At 42.9% G+C, this 17,572-nt stretch overlaps 1 protein-coding gene across 2 annotated transcripts in view; it reads right to left on the bottom strand.

Annotated features, from left to right (window-relative positions):
• The window catches only part of DDHD1 (DDHD domain containing 1), a 61,439-nt gene that overhangs the window by 28,652 nt on the left and 15,215 nt on the right, over window positions 1–17,572 (bottom strand). The window contains exons 3-5 of one of the 2 annotated variants that reach the window (XM_088057949.1): window positions 13,530–13,631; window positions 7,356–7,484; window positions 5,485–5,632 (exon numbers count right to left, since the gene is read on the bottom strand). In XM_088057949.1, the coding sequence (XP_087914075.1) occupies window positions 5,485–5,632; window positions 7,356–7,484; window positions 13,530–13,631 (379 nt within the window). The remainder of the gene's footprint in view (window positions 1–5,484; window positions 5,633–7,355; window positions 7,485–13,529; window positions 13,632–17,572) is intronic. The other variant, XM_014257501.2, reaches the window with a different exon arrangement.

Here is a 17,572-nt window from a genome sequence, read left to right as displayed (position 1 = left end):
CAACGAGCTTTGGAGTTTCTGTCCTGACCCAGAGATCTGAGATAAACAGAGGGAGGATCCTAAAGGAATACTTCTCAGAGAAGCTGAGAAATCCAGGAGTGAAGAGAAGTGCAGAAGAGGTACAGAAGAATCAAAGAACAGATTAAAAAGTTACACCCTGGAGCTCCCTCAAACAGAGGGCAGCGCTCACTGCCCCTTTGAGGAAACAATACCACTTTATTGAGGAAATTTAGGGCTGGCTTGGGCTAAGTTTGCTAAGGTGAAGTGAGAGCAGCAACCATGAGTAATAAAAGCAGAGATTTGCTGAGAGATAAAGAAATGGGAGGGAGCTGTTTCCCAAAGCTGAGCTGCAGAAATGCCAACTCCAGTCTCTCAAAGAGTGACTGCAAGACACAAGTCATGTTCTGCCACTGCTGCTCTCAGAAAATTGCTGTGAAAATAATTGCTGTGAAAATTGCTGTGAAAATTGCTGCTCCACGACACACACAGACTCATCCTGCTTCAGAGGAGAGATGGAAACTCCAGGATGCAAACACTGGCATTCACGCTTCGTCCTTTGGAAGAACAACAGGATTTTGCGTGATCAGAGGAACTGAAGCTGCTTTGTTGGTCGATCACAAGATCCTGGGACAACCCTGGGAGATCCAGGTGCTCCAGAGTTTCTCCCAGCGCTGCTTTCCAAGGGCAGGGAGGTTTGCCCTGCAGGAGGAGCTGGCACAGAGCCCTGCAGGCACTCCACACCACCCAATCCCACCTTCCCCACAAAATCCCACATTTTTAGACCAGCTGGAGCGATCCAGTTTCCAGTTGTGATGGTGTGGGCAGGGAAAGGGCAGAAACAAGGGATGAGGAGAGGCTGGGAATGGGAACAGCCCTGGGGATACACCCAAATCCTGAACAGGCTGCTACAGCTCCTGTCCGACAGGCAGCCACGTGTTAGGTAATAAATACACACAAAACAAGCTGTTCCAAAAGCATTTCATGCCCTAACTATCACCTTTTACCTCGACCTGAACTTCTCTTGCAAGACAGGCTCAAGTTGAAACCTGTAAGCCAAAACTTAGCAGCTGGGTGCTTAATTCAGAATTAATACCTGCATGAAAGGATGAAAAACAAGCATCTAATATGTATTTAAGGCAATGCAAGCATTTAAATGGAACATAAAGCTAGCAAATACCTGAAGAGCTAAAATTACAGGAAAGGTTTTACAGGAAAATCTTCATTTGAGATTCCAGCAGCACACATCAATGCAGTGAAAGGTTTCTGAGAGGCTCTGCCCGGGCTCGCACATCAATGGAAATGTACCAAAATAGCTATTCCAAAGTAATTATCCTAATGATAATCCACAATTAAAATGCTTTCTAATGGGACTTGCAATAATAATGTAATTGTTGATTAGGCCAAGATGATGGTGCTTGTGCAGGCAGCTGTGTGAACAGCAGCACAGAAAAATGGGATTTTGGAGTCCAATTGGGATTTTGGAGTCCAAAGAGGAGATTCAGACAGAGGCAGAGCCCAGCTTGAGGCTGAGAGCACCCCAGAAGTGACACAACACTGCAGCTGGTATGGAAAACCACAGGAGAGACACTCCACTCATCCCCCAAGCACGGGAGCTGATGGAATTTAGTTCAGCCTAAAGGTCTGAACCCCGCCTAAGGCAGGTGAAAGGCCTGACCTTCACCAGGGTCAGGTAAAACAACAGGAGCCATGAAAAGGCTGGGAACATGGATAATAACATTCCTGGATGTCCTGAGGAGGCCACCACGATGAGGGATGGAGCACCTCTCACTTGAGGAAAGGCTGGGAGAGCTGGGATTGCTCAGCCTGGGGAAGAGAAGAATAAATGTGACATTGAAGGGAACCTTCAGGAGAGCTGGAGAGGGATTTGGGACAAGGGATGGAGGGACAGGACACAGGGAATGGCTCCCACTGCCAGAGGGCAGGGATGGATGGGATTAGAGGAAGGAATTCCTGGCTGGGAGGGAGGTGAGGCCCTGGCACAGGGTGCCCAGAGAAGCTGTGGCTGCCCCTGCATCCCTGGAAGTGTCCAAGGCCAGGCTGGACAGGGCTTGGAGCAGCCTGGGACAGTGGAAAGTGTCCCTGCCAAAGGAATCAAATGAATTTTAAGCTCCCTTCCAAGCCAAACCATTCCATGATTCTAAATTATACTCTTATTTTATTATGTATTTATATATTATATACATTATTTACTTTTATATATAATATATATAATATATATAATATATTATTATATTTATATATAAATTGTATGTGAGCAACATCTCTCCCTCCCATTCACCCTCAAATACAATGAAACCACAGATCAACCTCCATGAAAAAAATACATTCCAAATAACAACATGTGAGTGTGTACAGCAAAAAGACATCCCAAAGAGATTTATTTTTAAACCTAACACTCTACCTTATCATAAACCAAGGATTCTGCACCTGATAGCAAATAAAATCCCCTCCAACTAAAACACATTCTGCCATAATTCTTTGGTTTCTATTAGGCAGAAATACAGACTACAAAGCCTTCTCCCTTAAAGAAGCATCCCTGTGGTACCAGCACAGCTCAGAGCACATTATTCTGCTCATGCTGGGGCAGCTGAATCAGTGTTCCAGCCTGGAGGAGGGACTGTCTCCTCCCAGATAAGCTCCCAGTGAATATCAGTGCTGACAGGAGCAGCTTGTTGCACCAGCTGCCCTGCTACATTTAGATAATAAATGTGTTTAACTACACAGGGAAGAAACAAAATTATGTCACATCCACCACAGACTTGCTCATCCAAGCATCCAGAAGATGCATCTTCTCCATTTACCTACTCACAGGACACCCTGCAACCACAGCACCCAGCCAGGCTAATGAGGAGATTGAGTTCCAGTCCTTAATGAAATTAGCGGGGATAATTTGGAATTTCCCTGGACAAGGGCTCTGTTTTCACCTCTGTAACCAGCAGGATCTGCCTAATGATGCAGCAGCATGGTGTGAGCTGCACCAGCTTCTTCTCAAGGTGGTAACCTGAGGACAGAATGTGTCAAATGACCTCTGGTGGGGTCCAGCCACAGGTTTCCTACTAAAAAATGTGCATTTAAAAGGCAAAATATCCCCCACTGACATCTTCTCTCCTTAGTTTCCACTTTGAAGTGTGAATTTTTTTTCAAAAAATTGCTTTTCCTTATTAATTTTCTTTTTCAAAAGGCATTGCTGTGCCCCTAATGTAAAAGCATGTTAAAAAAAAAAACACCCCAGAAACCAAACACCACACAAATATCATGGATGAAGGTGCTAACAGACAGTGCCAGTATGGCTTGTGAGAGCTTGGCAGACATTCCTTCTGAAATCTCTCCCTGGAACATATGGGATGTTCCTCACTGAAAAGTTTTAAGCTGTTATTTAAAAAAAAAAAAAAAAAAAAGATACTTCAATCTAAAACTGATGCTTCAATTTGCAAATTTAGTGCAGAATGCACAATTTATGCCAATAATTAGCATTTTAAAAGGCTAGACAATGCTGTCTGGTATTTCTTGAGGATATGAGTGAGATTTACCAAAGCACATGAAGTCTTGTGTCCCTTTTTGAGAAAATATTTCTGCCAATTCGAGCAGGATTTATGGAATGAACATCTCTGCCCTGTGACCTGAGCTGAAGTTAATCCACCCACATAACCCCTGTATCTATGGAAAATGGAAGAGAAAGATAAAGCAGAAAAATTTAATGATTCCAAGGCTGAAGTTTTATTTCTGGTCACTGTTAAAACAGCAGCTTATACTGAAGCTATCTGCATTCCCAGTATAATTCCAGCCCACAAAAATGGACATTTTTAAATTTTTTAAAATTAAAATTTCGAATTAAGTTTTTAAATTTAAAATTTTACATTTGTTTTGGTGACTAGCTTTGAGCCAAGGGCTGTGGATCCTTTTTCTCTCTGCTCTGGATTGCTGGCTCTTAAACAAGGTGAATAACAGAGCAGTGAAGTGGCAGGAAAAGGGGTGGGGAGCTGCAGGTTGGTGCTTTGAGGTGACAAATGACCCACAAGTGACATGGAAAGGTTTACCTTGGCAGCCCAGAGGACCCTGGAGTGGCACAAAGAGCTGCAGGGACACAAGAAGCTGATGACACGATGGCACAGAGCGCACAAGCACTGACCTACAGAGTCATTCCGGAGGCAAAGGGAGGGTGACAAAGCTCCCATCACAAAATCCCAACAATCCCAGCTCTTCTCACAGGAAGACACACTGGGCTTGCTGGTGTTCCTGTCAGCGCTGATGGAACCTGGAGATATTTGGGACACACCTATTGAACCACCCAGATCTGTAATTAACACCTTTTCAGCCTCCTCTTTCAGCTAATGAAGGGTTCCTCAATGCCACCCTGTCCCCCACACAGCTGTCATCAGGACTTGATAACTTTTCTGAGATTCAAACTCATCTTTGCAGGTGCATAAAATCACAGATTGCTTTGGGTTGGAAAGATCTTAAAGACCATGAGGTTCCAACCCTTGGCATGAGCAGGATGCCACTGCAGGGCCCCAACCTGGCCTTGAACACTCCCAGGAATGGAGCAGCCACAGCTCTGGGAAACATCATTCCCAAGAACCATTTGCAAACAAACCACTCTCCACAAAAGTCATTCAGTGAAGAGATTTCACAGCCTTTTGGTCACATTTTGCTTTTCAGCTACAGAACTCCATGAGCAGTCTCACAGCAACAGCTTCTTCCACGAAGGGCTTCTGTCCTGTTAGGGATGACAACGTTCCTGCATCTCCCCATTCCCCCTCTTTCACAGGATGCAATTTGTTTGCCCTCTATCCCAACAAGCAGCTCTGAGAGATTCCACTCCAAAATTAACTCTCCCATACCACTCAACCAAAAATCTTCTGCTCAGGTGTTACACACTTGATCCACCACTTGGAAACAACATTCCCCTCGATTCTGACCAAATGAGAAACCTCTCCCTGCTCAGTGAATCACTGACCACAGGAGCCAGGACTTCACACAGAATCCTTTAGGCTGGAAAAGACCTCCAAGGTCAACAAGTCTGATCTGTGCCCCATCCCCACCTCGTCCCCAGCCCAGAGCTCTGAGTGCCACATCCAGGCATTCCCTGGGCACCTCCAGGGATGGACACTCCAAACCTCCCTGGACAGCTCCTTCCAATGCTTAACAACCCTTTTCCATGGAGAAATTCCTCCTGATGTCCAAGCTGAACCTCCCCTGGTGCAACCTGAGGCTGTGTCCTCTTGACCAGTTCCCCAAAAGCCACAAGTGCTGGTGATAAAATCAGAATAAATCTTTGCTCTTCTGGCTCACAGCTGCTCTCCCTAAGTCCACACATCCCAATTAACATAAAAAATGGAATACCCACAACAAAAATGACTTAATGACTCAGGAGAAGAGGAGGAGAAGGAAAACAAGGAAAGATTCAGCCCAAACAACAACAGCCTTACCTCAAGGCTGCCTCAAACATTCCAAAGCACTCACATGGCTGTGTTTTTGATGATCCTCCCTTGGTCCATTTTCTGCCCAATCCCATGCACAACAAACACAATGTGACTAGTCTGGGGTGGCTTGTCTTCCAACGTGGCTTCCTCTACGTAGCCTCTGTGTAGCCTCGTGCCACTGCTTGAAGCTGCAGGAAGAACATTATTCCCCCATCAACGACATCCTGCCAAGTTCAGCACTCTCATCTGCTGACAGAAGCTTGGCTTTTCCCAGGCCAACACATTGAAAATCAGATTATATAATAAAGAATCATAAAATTCAAGGATTAGCATCTATTTTTAAATATAGGTACTTTTAAAGCCCCTGAGAGGTTTGAGCAGCCAGGTGATATCAACAGAAATTTCCACTGCAAATGGAATTATTTTCAGGTATGATTTGAAGAACATTCTTCAGAAAACAATTGTGTAACTGTACACCCACTTTTACAACACAAAACCCTCCTCCTGGGTGTCTCAATCAACGAAATTCCTTCTGTCTCCACCTTACTCCCACAGCACAGAAGGATCATGGAAATGACCACATAAGTGATTAAATGTTGTTTATCCACACCAATTAAGAGAGCTGGTTGAAAACCTTTAAAATGTATCACTTCGATAGGGAAAACTTGCTTTATTTTCAGCTGATCCAACCTGAAATTTCCCCCCTTGTTCTCCAGCTCAAGCTCAGAATCGATTTCCCAGGGCAAATGTGGGCGTTTTCTCCCTGCACTGCTGACAAACCCACGGGCACAATGTGTCTCCATCCCCCTCTAGTGACACGCAGGGGACCACACCAGGCACCAGGGCTGCCCTCAAAAACTGGAACTAACAACTTTTTTTGGTTTTAAAGAGGAGAAAAACACCTCAAACCCACTAAGGGCATTTTTTCCCCCCAAGACAGATTTTGTTTATCAAGTCAGCTTGTCTTTGATATTCCTCCCCTACAAATCGTTTAGGGAAGATCTTATTATTTATTACACATTATCCCAATGGTGTTCTGGATAAATTACTGCATTTCTTCTGGAACTGAAGCACTGAATAATATTATTTTTTTTTAGGAAACATTAATTAAGCGTTCACCCAGGAGTCCTGGGGGGTGAGAGGGCATTAATTACAGGGCAGAGGGATGCAGATTAAAGTCAGACCTATGACCTGACCCTGTCCCTTCAAGGAACAAACCAGCTGTGTGGGCTCTTCTTCTGCTACCCTGCACAGCATAAATTCCCATTTTCTAGGCTGGCAATAATCTGTTTTCTCCTTGAGAGACACCATCCTCTCTTCCAACCATCTCAGCTTTGCTGCCTTTCTGACTGGGAGTTTTGAGCTTAAACGAGCCTGAATTCCTACTGGAAATAATTTCTGCCCTTTCCTGTCAGCTCATCCTTCTGTTTCATGAACAGAAAAAAAGGCTGGATGGAGGTGGGGAGAGGGAAGGTATGGTCATGTATTTCAGGAATGCATATTTATATATGGAAATACCCAGCAGTAAAACTAAGGTTGCAAAAGGAACTGTAATACTTATATTATTACAGGAATAATTCTAATTTTACAGTAGCTTCTGGACTCTGCTACTTTAATATTTTCATGTATTTGTTCTCTAGTGCAAACTGCAGCATCCAAACCCATCAAAATACGGAATAAAATTAAAATATAATAAATCAAATATGTGAGGTAAATAAAACTTTAAAATATTCACATCTGGTTACAATTATTTACACAAGCTGAGGACTCTGAATACTCATATAAAGTAAAAAATGCAATGGCCAAAGTGGGCCACTCGCATTAAAACTTGAAATATCCTTTTGGAGTTAAAGCAACAAACTTCAAATTCTGGCATTTACAATATTCATTACAAAGTCTGGGAAGGATTACCTTTGGAAAACCCCAACTTTTGTGTAACAGTCCTTGCAATTTTGGATGTCGTGGCGTCACTGTACAGATAAACTTCATCCACACTGTGCCAGTCCACGTGGTTACGGCTCAGCTTTAGACTATGAATAGCTGCAGCAAAAAGGAACAACACTGAATTTAGGTGGGGAAAAGGGGGGAAAAGGCAAAGCCTCTTTAAAAACACAAAAACAGAGAAGGGTGATTTACACACAGAATAAAAATCTAGAGCTCCATTATGCCTGATTTTGTGTTATTTCTTACCTTGAGGAATTTTTACAGCTGGGTTTTGTCTGGGCAGGACAAGCAGCAGGTTGAAGACCACCTGTGAGGACGCTTCACATCATTCCCCTCCCACCCTTGCTCTGCAGTGGGAAATACCCAAAATATTCCCTTAAAGGGGGCAGGATAATGGAACATGAAATACTAGAGGTGGGTTTCATGACCAGGTGGCTGCCCCAGGTATTTTCATCACTAAAAAAAGTGGAATTTCAGCCCTCTCTCCCATGAAAGCTGCTCTGCTCTAACACAGAGGCTCTCAAGGCTCCCTTGCTAGAAGGCTCTGTTGCATTTCTTCCCTTTCAGAAACATCTCAGAGCTGGAAACGCAGCTCAATGAGCCTCTGAATGAGCAATTTCTGGCACAGAACAGAATTTAGCTCTTTCAAAAGCCACTAGGAGCTCCAGCGGTTGGGATTTTTTTTTCCGTTCGCCGATTGTGTTTTTCCAGATTTGGAACCGATTGAGCTCCGGGCTCTGACCTCATGACACACAGCCTGACTGTCAGGATTAAACAACAGGAATGTTGTGATGCAAATCAAAATCTTAGGCTTGGAGCTGGCAGGAGCCAAGCAGTGCCACAGCTCACTTACAGGAATTTGGATTTCACCAAAATTCGCTGCTGAGGTTTTGTCGAACGCGGGGTACCACAGAATTTGGGGAGCTGACAACAGCAATAGCCCTGTGACCAAAGAAATTGTGATTTAAGTGTCACTGCTCTTGCTGGAAAGTCCAAAGTCATGGAAAACACCCAGAGGGGCTGTTTTGGGGGTTGTTTGTTTTTTCCATAGCAAGCAGAGCTCTAATCTGTCTCCTCCTTGAATCACCCAAATGAATTTTTTATACTCTTCTAAAACCATTCTGAGAAAGCCTGAGCCATCACAATTTCCAGTTTTAACTCTGCTACAGCACAAACCAGCCATGCTCAGCCAGATGTTGTGACCTTTCTCCTGCAGTATTTTTTGTTTCTTTGCCAAAGCAGACAGACTTGACCTAGACTGATGAAAAACTAAATGAAATCTGTAAGGAACACGGGGATTAAGAGAGGATTAGCTCTTATGTTGTGGTAAACAACTGATTCACCAAAATAACTGGAATTACATCGTTGTTTTACACTGACAGAGCAAGAAGAGGAAAGAAATAAGCCTGACTTTGGAGAGCAGAAATGGTCTGTCCACGAGGTCTTCAAGAATTGTTCCATCTGCATTCTGCAAAATCCCTCTCGGAGTATGATCCTGGGGAAGCTGGCAGAGGAGGGATTGAAGTTTGATGCCTTTAGAAGATGTTGTGCTCAGTATCCAACAAAAAGAAGAGGAGGAGATGTGGTTGAATCTCTTATTAGCACTGGTAAAACAGCAGCTTGTGGAGGAGCTGTCCTCAAATTCCTTCTGGAATCGAGTCCAGGAAGGAACATAAAGGAACAAGTAGATTTCCCCTACCCTGCATTACTTATTCCCACTTGGGAAGAACAAATTCCTTGCCTTTATCCTTCACTTCTTCTTCCTCAACTCTTCCTGAACGTGGACATTGTAAGGAATATCAACATTCAACTACAAAATGTGGAAGCACCAAAGTTCTTCAAATGAAGTTCAAAGGGCCAAGTGTGAGGTCCTGCACCTGGGTCAGGGCAATGCCAAGCACAGGTTCAGGCTGGAGGGAGAATGGATTGAGAGCAGCCCCCAGGAGAAGGATTTGGGGGTGCTGGTGGATGAGATCAACATGACCCAGCCATGTGTGTCTGCAGCCAAAGAAATGTCACCAGCAGAGAGCTGGGAGTGCTCAGTCTGGAGAAGAAAAGGATCCAAGGAAAGCTCAGAGCCCCTTCCAGGGCCCAAAGGGGCTCCAGGAGAGCTGGAGAGGGACTGGGGACAAGGGATGGAGGGACAGGACACAGGGAATGGCTTTTAGCTGGAAAAGGAGAGATGTAGGTGGGATATTGAGAAGGAATTCCTGGCTGGGAGGGTTGTGAGGGGCTGAGACAGAATTCCCAGAGCAGCTGTGGCTGCCCCTGGATCCCTGGAAGTGTCCAAGGCCAGGCTGGACAGGGCTTGGAGCAGCCTGGGACAGTGGAAGGTGTCCCTGCCATGGCAGGGGTGGACCTGGATGAGCTTTCAGGTCCCTTCCAGCCCAAACCATTCTGGGATTCCAGGGAATATTCAGCACTATTTCTCTCAATATTTAGTAACACTCTCAAAAGACATCCTTAAAAATTTGGCCTACAAAACTTGGTTACAAAAAAACCCAAAAGTCTAAATTTTGGTCTACAAAAATTTAACAAAACCCCACATGAAAGTGGCAGTGACCTTCAGCAGGACCAAACTTGTCCCCTGACTGCAGAGTAACTTCTGGGAGATGTGCTATTGATGTACACATTGCATTCAAGCTCAGATAAATTTCTTACAGCACTTGGAGTATGAGCTCTTCCTTTCTACACAGAAACAGAACAAAAAAAAATAAATTCATGTGTTGGTCCTTGCTTCTCAGTTTTCCTTCAGCCACAAAATATCAGGAGTTTTTTAGGTAAGTGGCAGGATCCAGAAGAGGAATATGGGCAATGCCTTCCAGAGAATCTACCAATTTGCCAATAAGGCAATAAATTTTGCAAGTTTAATTGACGTATTTATATCTCATTTTGATTCTTTCAGTAAATTCTGCTGACCAACTAATTCCCTGCTTTGCTTTGGAGCTTTTTTTGCTTTCTTTTTTTTTTTTTTTCAACCAAAAATCTATGGTAAGATTCTTGTCTTCACTTTTTAATTTCTATTAAAACTGTGATGTCTGTTCATCCTCATACCCTGGATGTGATGCCCACAAACCTTTTGCCTCAGGGATGGGGCTTGGAGCTACCTTGGATAGCGAGAGGTGTCCCTGCCCATGGCAGGGGGTGGAATGAGCTGGGTTTTAAGGGCCTTTCCAACCTAAACATTTCTGGGATTCAATTCTGTGATTATTTGGCAGTGAAGAGATTATTAAAACCCTTGAGAGTTCAACCCAAAGGAGCTTCTGCTGCTGACAGCCCCAGGGGATGTTAATAGTGAGACAGGGAACACAAAAATGTGTCTTTGGGGAGGATTTGACAGCAGCCTGAAAAAAAATCCTAAAAAACAAAAACAACAAAAAACAAACAAACAAAAAACCCCAAAATAACAAACATGAACAAAAAAATAAAAAAAAAAAATGAAAAAAATATCCAAACTGTGCTTTGCAGGCGTGGGATGTCAAGGACTGACACTGCTGGTTTGCATTACTGCAGACAGCTCTGTGTAGGTGCATCTTCCCCAGATGCAGAAAACCCCTGCAGACTTTTCTGGAGAAGAGAAAGCTCCAGGGAGATTTTACAGCAGCTCCCTAGAACTTGGAGGGGGCTTTTAAAACAGTGGGAACAACTTTTTACATGGGGAGACAGAGCTAGGACAAGGGGGAAGGGTTTTAAACTAAATGAAGAGAGATTTGGATTAGATGTAGGGAAGAAATTCCTTAGAGTGGTGAGGCTCTGAGGTTGCCCCTGGATCCCTGGAAGTGTCCAAGGCCAGGATGGACAGGGCTTGGAGCACCTTGGGATAGCAGAAGGTGTCCCTGCCCATGGGAGGGGGTGGAATGAGATGGGATTTAAGGTCCCTTCCAAACCAAACCACTCTGGGATTTTAGTCTGGGATTGAAGGCCAAGTCCTTGGAGATGAGGCCGAATTCTGGGTTGTTCTGTAGCCAGAACTTAGAAATGAAACATTTTTCAGGACTACCAAGACAGACATCTACAGTGTGAGTGTATGAAAAGCTCAACCCTGCTGGAGATGGAAGATGGGATCAAGAAAGGATTTCTTTCAGCTGAAGAAATCAGTGAAAAAAGAAATCACACAAACCCCCAGTTTCACCACGATGCATGAACACCGAGGGAAAACATCCCCCTAAAGAGCTGAAATATGAGAAATGAACCATAAAACACAGAACAGATCTTCCTAAAGCCTTGCAGAACCTGATCTCAGTCAGGCTTTTGACTCATCTTGGGTCAAAGAGATGGAGAACAACTGAGGAGCAGAAACCCTGCACTGTGCTTACGCTCATGGCAAGGAACCCGTGGAGAAGCCAGGGATGTTCACATGGAAACATCCTCCCATCTCCAGGAGCTGAACACCTCCTGGGGCCAGCTGCTCACAATTAAACACCTTTCCTAACTAAATCCCTGCTTCTCTAACTGATGCTTTCATCCACCTGCCAACACCAAAGCACGGGGTGGATCTTTCCCCCCCCGAGTTTGACGGTGCTCAAGTCAAAATCAATCCAGGGAAAAGCATCTTTGAAGGGCTCAGGGCTGACCCTGCCTCCAAGGAGACAGGCACTGTCATTCCAGTCAGGATAAAGAGCAGAGGAAGGATACAGACTCTCTTAAATCCTCTCCTGCCTTCTTTTTTTTTTCCCCCCAAGGATTTTTAAATGAATCTGTTTTGCCAGCAGCAGGTGCCACACAAGCCTGACACGTGGTACATGGAGCCGAGAGCAGAATTTGGCTGCTGTTGTTCCTTCTGGAATGACTCTCAGGTTCTGGTACACAAACCTGTAGATTTAAGAACCTTTTCTTACTTAGTTTTTATTTATTTTCTTACTTTTTTTTTTTTTTTTTTAAAGAGCCATTAAAAAGACCATTGCTCTTAATTAAAAATGTCTCACATTGCTGTCATTTTTACACTGCACTTCACCACCTCTCAATTCATCAGTGTCACTATTTGTCACACAACCACCTAACTCCCATTTATTTCTTTTTTTTTAAATTCATTACCACAACTGAACATGATTTGAGGGGGGAAAAAAAAATGCATAACGTAATTTCAAAATTTCAATTTACAGAAAGGCAGAAGTCCTTATTGCTTGAGTTACACCGATTCACCTTTAACAGACCTGGGTTCCTTGTGTGAGAAGAGGCAGGAAAAAGTTTACCACAAAACATTTTGGTTTCAGGCATTTTCCATTTGGACCCAATCACATAAAAAAAAATAAAAATTAAAGGAAGTCAAACATTCATGTCAAAATGAATTCTCAGCATTCACAACATCCCCAGGAGCTCCAGGAATACAAGGTATGACAAGAACAACTCAAAACTTACCCAGGTGCATTTACATTTTAAATTTTAAATTAAAGGTTTTAGAAGTCTAGCTCCATAATAACTGCAGTCAGTGAAAGTTTAATCACTCCTGCCTTTAATGGTGGCAGAGAGAGCCCAGTGACAAGAACTTTGGAGCCTTCTGCAATCATTAATGGCTCCTGTAAGATCTGAAATCTGAAAGATTTCACTTTCTGAAATAAATTTGCACGACATCAGCTGCTGCAAAGGTCAGGGCTGTTTTCTGCACACAGCTTCCCCTTTTGCAGCCCATGTCCAGGGACTCATTTCATCCCAAAGCTGAGGCAAAAATTAATTATAACATAAAATTCAAGATTATTATCCAAAAGAAAACAGCAAACAAAAACATTATCTGGCAGGAACCCTCCGTTCCTGCCCTGACAGAATTCATCTCATACCAGGCCTGCTGCAATCCTAAAAAAAAAAAGTCACTTTTATTTTATTGAAAAAGCCAAACCACACACAAAGAGTGCAAGAAACAAATGTTCACACTTTTCATCAGTCACAAACAATTCCAATAAGAATTACTGCGTGACACTACAAGCATCTACTTTTCTCTAGGACTCACAACACTTCTAATTTTCCTCTAAGTTTTAGGATGCTTTTTCCTTCCCCTTGGAAGGAAATGGCATGGATACAACTCAAAAAAACTGAAGCATGTAAATCTAACATTTAACTGAGACAACCACATTAGAATTTAAAGCTTCCTAAGCCAGGAGAACTACCAAAAAAAAAAAAAAAAAAAGAAATCTCCAATTACTGTACCTTGGGAATGCTTTCGCTTAAGACATGCAGCATCTGATTTCTCCTTATATCCTCTCCATTTGAACAAAGAAGGGAGGGAGAAGGGAGGGAGGTAGTAGAGAACTAAAAGTAAAAACACTGAGCTTCAAAGTAAAATTTTTAAAAGGGGTGTCATTTTTTTTTTTCATTAGTATCATCATTTTTAGGAAAAAAAAAAGAAAGAAAGAAGTCACATTTTCTAGAAAGAACTAAAATGTATGTATTAAAAAAAAAAAAACCCAAAATAACTCAGATTTTGTAGCAGAAAGTGTCAGAACCCAAACTCAACTTCTTCACTCTTCATAACCAGTTATGGCATCACAACAGAGCTAAAGAAAGAGGCAGCTGGGACCAGAGTCCCACAACCTAAAGCATCATCCCCCTCTTGGTACAGGGTAGAACAAACTGACCCTTCCTAAATTTACACTAAAAACCTCCATTTTAAGCACAGCTCTGTTTTTTTGGGGTTTTTTTTTCCCCCCAAAGAGTGTAAGAGGATGGTTAAAAGTCAGATTAGACAAACTCTCCTCCTGCTGCCCTGCAGGACTCAGAACTCCCTGATCCAGTAAAGTGACATTCCACACTTGTGTCACCTGCCACAGTCACCCCAACAGCTCTGTCAGCAGCTGCCTCAGTACAGGTGAAAATTAAATGTATTTATTGCTGCACATCACTTCTCTGGGGGGGTTGGAAAAATCAGGCTCAGAGCTACAGCACTCGGGATTCCACGGAATAATTTAATCTACAATATTTTACTGGCTGTGGGAAAGCAACCCTCAGGAAGAATGAACACAAGCAGTTCAAGAAAAGTAGAAGAAAAATTGCTTTTCATGGTGAGGGTGGTAAAATATTGACCAGGGTGCCCAGAGAGGCTGGGAAGTCTGTTGCTGGAGATACTGAAAATCCCACAGGAAACATCCCAAGCTCTCATCACATCCTCGAGCAGGGAGCTTGGATTTGAGCATCCTCAGAGATCCCTCCTGTCCTGCACAACTCCCCAATTCTGTGAACAGGGCTTTCCCATCTAAAGGTGAACTCAGCTGAGCCAAAAATCTGTATGAATTTTTTACACACTGAGAAAATTCTGTTTGAAAGCTAAGATAAAAAAAAAATAAAAATCATCTCTTCCAAATGCAATTTTTCGAGGTTTTGTGGCCTTGACCACATGCTGAAATTCTGTAGGGAAAAAACCCAGCAGAGTTCTGCTGTCTCAAAATCAATGCACTGAAATATTAATTCTAACTGAAAGGAGTTTTTTTTCCCCTAGATTTCTATCATTGAATCACAGACTTGACCACAGAATATTTTCTGGCAGAGGGACTGCTGGGGTTCATCTGTTCCAACCCTCTCCACAGATCAGGATCAACTTTAAAGCCAGATCCAATTTCAGGTTTGAATCAGGTTGCTTGGGTGATTTCCAGCTGAGTTTTGAGCTTCTCTCTGTGCAAATACAAAGAACTGTATCTGTTCCTGCCTTCCTGCCCCATAAATAAAGCTTTCAGCTTCACTTCATCATCACTAAACAAATATACCTGAAAAAGGTGATGGAGCAATGGATGATAGGAACTGAACTGGTCTTGTTTTATCTTAGAGCAGCCTGGATATGTCAGAAATCTCTGGATAATGCTGCTCCTTTGATGGGCTACTTCAGATAGGTCCTGAAGTCACTGTCTGCCTAAAAAGGCAATTTCTAAATCTTCTGTTATTCTGTAAATTTTAAGCTCATTCACAGCTACACAGGTGAACCTCTCCAGCTCTCCTGGAGCCCCTTCAGGCCCTGCAAGGGGCTCTGAGCTCTCCCTGGAGCCTTCTCTTCTCCAGGTGAGCGTTCCCAGCTCTCCCAGCCTGGCTCCAGAGCTGGACAGAGAACATTCCAGAGAGATCTCACCAGAGCAGAGGGAGAGAATCCCCTCCCTTCACCCGCTGGCCAAGCTCCTTTTGGTCGCCAAGTGCCCCATTTCTGCATCCTGCCATTCTAACAATAATTTACCTGATGCACTGAAGGGGGATTAGGCACCAAGAGGAGTCACTGGCATCAGGCATCATAAACCAAGCTCATTTTGAAATTAAAATTGAAATTAAAATACTCTGCAAGGATGAAACTCAAAATGCAACTAAAGCTTGCTCAGCAAAGGAGTGATCTCCCTGCTGCCCCATGGAAAACAGAGCTTGGGGAATCATTCATTGTCATCTGTGATTTCTGCTCCCTTCTGCATTTAAAGCTCGTTGTGCTTTACTTTATTTATTATATTATATGTAGGCTGCAGGTTGGAGACCTTTTTCCTGAATAATTCTGCACTTTCAGAGGAAGGATTGTTTGGATTAAGAGTTTAATAATGGGCCATTTTATCCTTCCTATCACCACCAAAAGCCCTGGATGAAGCTTGGTTATTTCCTTGTTAACACGCTGCAATCCAGGAGCAGAATTAATAAATTTAATCACTGGAGTACAAAGGGACTTTTACAACAGCTTATATTAATTTTGCTGAGGAATCAGAGGATGTGGCCAATTTTTAATCCCTCACAAAGCTTTACCACAGCACTGGGAACAGTCACTTTGCTTCCCAATGGATATTTACAGATTTATCTCAACTTTCACTGATCATAAATAAAAGGTACCTGTAAATCTTTATGGCACCAAAAACTGTTTGATACAGGATGCAATTACAACAAATTGGAGCATTTAAGAAAGGTATAAACCGAATTTCAGCTAACCATGTTTACTTCACCAGCAATAATACAAGTTGCAGAGTTTCTCCCAGCACCACTGCAGATGGAATTGTGGATGCCAGAGGATCCAAGAGGAACTGAGAGGCAAATCAGGATGACAAAACCACTTTTCACACACTGACAGCTGTAATTGTCCTGCAACTCTCCTATTACTACCAAAAAACCCTGTTGACACCTGCTGGTGACTTGACATATATTCCACTGAAGTGATGCCTGACATAGCTTGGGGACTTTGTTTGAGTTTTTTCCTTTCTTTGTTGTGTTTTTTTTTGCTTGTTTGGGTTTTTTGTTTGGGTTTTTTTCTTCTTTTTTAACTTTGGTTTTAGAAAAGGCACTGGTGCCTGAATTTGGAGTTTCTTTTTCTGATCTTTTACGTTTTTATAAATATCATCTTTCTCATCACTCTCCCCAGTCCATCCAACATCAAATCTGGAAATTTCTGTTCCACAGTCCAGACTTTATCTGGGAAAAAACCCAACCCTGATCTCTCTTATTTACTCTATCAGGAAAATCCAAGTACCACTGAAGCCAGCCATCCTTCCTTCCTTCAAAAATTAAACTACCAAAGTCTGGGAGCACTCAGGAACTAGAAAAATTTGCTTTCCATGTAAAAACCATAAATCCACTGCCACTAACAACCCTGAGCTTTGTGCCTCTGGGACAATAAATCAGAAATACAGGTAGAAGTGCCTTGCAGAAGGATGTTTGTACAGGCACAGTGCTGTGGCTCAGGTCACACCACTTCATGCACCTTTCTGACAGAGCTGTTGAAGCAGAAGATTGTTCTGCAGCCTTGGCCAGGTGAAAAGATCTTTGAAAGCAGAATAGAGAAAAAAAAATATTAATAATGAAACAAACTCCCTAAATCAACAAATGACACTTTGGTTTTCCTAAGAGTAATTACAGAATTACCCTGAGTATTGCTGTGCTTCCAATTTATTAACGAGGTTTTATTTCTGTGGTTGTGCAGCTCACACATAAGAAGTCATGGCCAAAAACCAGCCATTCCCACACTAACTGCTTTGTAAAAATAAAGTTTCTTTGTAAAGAATAATACAACCAAATCCCTACTAAAATATCTTGAGGGCCCTCTGTACTTGCAGTTTGTGGTTTGTAGATTGTTCAAGCAAGTGACAGCCAAAAAGAAGTGTGAAAGCCAAAAATACTGAATTTTTGCTGTGCAACACCTGCTCTGAGCAATCAGTTCAACTGTGTACATGAAATAATAGATCAGTGATTTCAGAAATCTGTTCTTAAAAAAATATTCCCTGCAGCAGACCAAGATTCTCAGCAGC

The sequence above is a fragment of the Pseudopodoces humilis genome, chromosome 7 (genome assembly GCF_049639895.1).
Source record: "Pseudopodoces humilis isolate 2021_Gansu_Grassland_sample_001 chromosome 7, ASM4963989v1, whole genome shotgun sequence".
In the NCBI taxonomy this organism is placed as follows: domain Eukaryota; kingdom Metazoa; phylum Chordata; class Aves; order Passeriformes; family Paridae; genus Pseudopodoces; species Pseudopodoces humilis.
Note: the sequence above shows the minus strand (reverse complement) of the source record. Positions and strands in the feature narration are given on the sequence as shown.